General features: G+C 35.4%; 1 protein-coding gene across 1 annotated transcript in view; it reads left to right on the top strand.

The window, feature by feature from the left end:
• The window catches only part of myo9ab (myosin IXAb), a 133,205-nt gene that overhangs the window by 115,500 nt on the left and 13,873 nt on the right, over positions 1–3,832 (top strand). The window contains exons 37-40 of the mRNA XM_016494739.1: positions 1,996–2,188; positions 2,275–2,403; positions 2,906–3,011; positions 3,110–3,241. Coding sequence (XP_016350225.1) covers positions 1,996–2,188; positions 2,275–2,403; positions 2,906–3,011; positions 3,110–3,241 — 560 coding nt within the window. The remainder of the gene's footprint in view (positions 1–1,995; positions 2,189–2,274; positions 2,404–2,905; positions 3,012–3,109; positions 3,242–3,832) is intronic.

Here is a 3,832-nt window from a genome sequence, read left to right as displayed (position 1 = left end):
ATATATATATATATATATATATATATATATATATATTCCTTTAAGGTTATTTTATTCTTTTTTTATTCTGTTTTATTCTTTATTAAGTACCATTTTTTTGTTTTAGTTAACAGCAATAACCCTTCAAATCAGATACACTTTTTTATTATATGTGTAACAAAGCACTTATATCTGAACCTTTTCTTTTTTTTGTGAAAGTGAGAGTTTGCAAAACATTGCTAATTTATGTGGCGTTGTTTTTTTTTATTTTATTTAAATGTTTGGAATGTTTTTGTAAATGTTTGTTTTGTTATTTTATGTTATTTTATTATCATTGAGAAACTATTATAGTTTTATCAATATCTTAAATTAGTTTAAATTTTTTTAGTAATTAGTAGTTTTTTTGTAGTCCTAACTAAGTTTTAGTAATGTTGTTTGTTTCTGTCATTTGTATTAGTTTTTTTAAATGGTCCTTTTTTATTAATTTTTATTTCAGTTTTAGTTATTTTAGTACATCAAGTTAAACTAAATGAAAATTAGACATGTTGAGAAAATGAGAAAAAAAAAACTTGAAATAAAATAAGTTTATTTATATTTTATTTTATGTAAGCTTTTTTTTATTTAACTATAATAACACTGATTCAAAACAGATACACTTTCTTTTATTTGTGCATTTGTTTGTTGTCAAAGTGAGAGTCTGCAAAACATTGCTCATTGGGGGCCATGTTTTGCTGTTTTTGTGTGTTTAATTGGCCATGTTTGCAAAGTTTTTGTGAATGTTTGTTTTAAAAGTTTGGTTTGTTTGCATGCTTATGTAGAAATGTTTTGAAAACTTGGTTGTCACATGAAGGCGTTTGTTTTTGAGATGTAACTAATAACATTATGACACAGCCGAAAGGTATTTATTTTATTTAGTTAGTTGTTTGTTTGTTTAGTTAGTAGGGCTGCACGATTAATCGAATGCAATTGTCATGCGCATTTTGTCAGTAAAGCCGGTTCTGTAATCAGCAGTAAATCTCCATCACGTGCTTTCAGATCATTTCAGATGGAGCAGCATTTACTACACAGAGCCGTAGTTCACTGACAAGTTACGCAAAAAAACCGCAGACAATATTACTGCATGATTATGAAATCGAAGAAATCATTCGCGATAATGACAGCTGTTTGCGTAGCTTGTCAGTGAACTACGGCTCTGTGTAGTAAATGCTGCTTTCTGAAAGCATGTGAAAATATCACATTTAATAACATGTTTTTACTCTAAACTCACTTCATAACGTCAGTCGAGTGTTTGAAATAAATCCTTCTGTGAGATGATGTGGCTTCTTACACAGAATAAGGCACGCAACATATTTCATAGTATTCTATTCTAGCAGTGATAAAGGCATTGCATTATAAATATACTTTATTATAATGAAAATTATAATAATAAGAACTCCGATAAACCATATATTGTCCTAGTCGTGTGTTTATTAGTCACATTGAATCAGTGAAAGCAGTTGAATCTTCTGTTTATTCAGCTTCCGCTATAGGGATTTCCTGGGTTTGTTCTGCGGGGCGTATTTGGAGTTTTCACGCGAGAGCGCCCTCTGGCCTTTGGATGGAGATTTACTGCTGATCACAGAACCGTGCTTCACTGACAAGATGCTCAAGAAAATCGCAGCCTTTGCCTAATCACAATTGCGATTTCATTTCGATTTATCGTGCAGCCCTAGTATTTGGGGTGGTTACTACTAGGGTGTTGCTATGTGGTAGCTAGGATGTTGCTATGCAGTTGTTGGGTGTTCTGGATGGTTGTTATGGAGTTTTTCAAGTGTTCTGGGTCGTTGCTAGGGTGTTGCTATGCAGTTGCTAGGGTGTTCTGGGTGGTTGCTAGGGTGTCCTCTCTCATAAATGATCTTTCTGTGCAGTCACCAGTTGTATGTGAATCATCTTTGTGTTTCAAGCTTCATTACAGTCATCATTTTTTCATGTAATTCATTTGTGTATGTCTCTATGTATGTGTGTGTGTGTGCTCAGTTTGACCCCGAGCTGTCTTCACGGCAGTTTGGAGTGGAGTTGTCTCGTTTAACGAGCGATGAGAGAGCCGTCCCCCTGGTGGTGGAGAAGCTGATCAACTACATCGAGATGCACGGCCTGTACACCGAGGGCATCTACAGGAAGTCTGGATCCACCAATAAAATCAAAGAACTCAAGCAGGGGCTGGACACCGGTGAGCTACATGTCTATTTATGAAAACATGAATTTAGTCAAGTAGCAACTCTCAATGACAGTGCCGCATGTTTGCCTTCATCGCAGATGCGAACAGCGTGAATTTAGACGACTACAACATCCATGTGATCGCCAGTGTGCTGAAGCAGTGGCTGCGTGACCTTCCCAACCCCCTCATGACCTTTGAACTTTATGAGGAGTTTCTCAGGGCTATGGGTAAGAGCATATAATGGATTCTTAAGAATAAAACTGCTTATTTTCATACATTTTTGTCCCCAAAAACACTTAGGAATGTTCTTGTTTTCTCAGAAAAATTCAAAATCTTTAAAAAATTATATTAAAAATCATCATAAATAACTTGGGATAAACTCCAACTTATCTTAAATCCCCATTGGTAAGAATTTATTGGGTTATTTAAAATGAAAATTTTGTCATCATTCACTCACCCTCATGTTATTCCAAACCTGTATGAGCTTCTTTCTTCTGCTAAACACAAAAGCAGATATTATGAAGAATGTTGGTAACCAATCAGTTGACGGTAGCCATTGACTCATATGGTATGGAAAAAAATATTATGGTAGTCAATGGCTACCATCACCTATCCCTTTAAGAAGATTGTTGTGAATCCTGTTCTCTTACTATTTTCTGCAAAATACTCAAATTTGGGCTGATTTACGTGGATATAATGGAGTGTGTGTTGTCATTTTGGCTGGTGTAGGTCTGCAGGATAAAAGTGAGGTGGTTCAGGGAGTTTATTCGGTCATCGATCAGCTCAGCCGAACTCACCTGAGCACACTGGAGAGACTCATATTCCACCTGGTCCGGTGAGACGATAGCCTGGATGCTTTTACTCAATGCCTGCTGCAACAGCAGAAGCCTGCAGTAATTTTAGCAAGGTCAAGTTTATGTTGGTTTGTTTCAGGATCTCATTCCAGGAGGAGACGAACCGCATGTCTGCAAACGCACTGGCCATCGTGTTTGCACCCTGCATACTGCGCTGTCCCGACACCACCGACCCGTTACAGAGCGTCCGGGACATCGGCAAGACCACCGCGTAAGACATGCTATATACTTCTATAAGAACACAATACCAGTGAACCGCATATGATGGAAGCGTATTTCAGCCATGCAATAAAAATATAAAAAAAAAATAAAAAAAAAAGGTAATTGAAACTTTGTCTCACAATTCAGATTTTTTTCCCCTCACAATTCTGAAGAAAAGTCAGAATCATGAGAGGAAAAAGTAGCAATTCCCCTTTATATTTTTATTCTGTGGCAGAAAAAAAACAGAATTGTGAGATGTAAACTCAATTACAAAAAAAAAGAATTGAGAGATGTAAACTCAGAAATCTGAGAAAAAAATATCAAAATTGTGAGACGTAAACTCAGAATACTGCGTAAAAAAAATAAATATTGTGAGAAGTAAACTCAGAATTCTGCGAAAATTTTTTTAAAAATTGTGAGAAATAAACTCAGAATTCTGAGAAAAAACTAAATCAGAATCGAGAGATGTAAACTCAGAATTCTGTGGGAAAAAAAATTAAAATTGCGAGAAGTGAACTCAGAATTCCTAAAAAAAAAAAAAAAAAAAAAAAAAAGGGTCAATTCCGACTTTGCTATGACAATCTGGCGCTTCTGAATCAGC

Source organism: Sinocyclocheilus anshuiensis, unplaced genomic scaffold (genome assembly GCF_001515605.1).
Source record: "Sinocyclocheilus anshuiensis isolate Anshui unplaced genomic scaffold, SAMN03320099.WGS_v1.1 scaffold923, whole genome shotgun sequence".
NCBI lineage: Eukaryota > Metazoa > Chordata > Actinopteri > Cypriniformes > Cyprinidae > Sinocyclocheilus > Sinocyclocheilus anshuiensis.
Note: the sequence above shows the minus strand (reverse complement) of the source record. Positions and strands in the feature narration are given on the sequence as shown.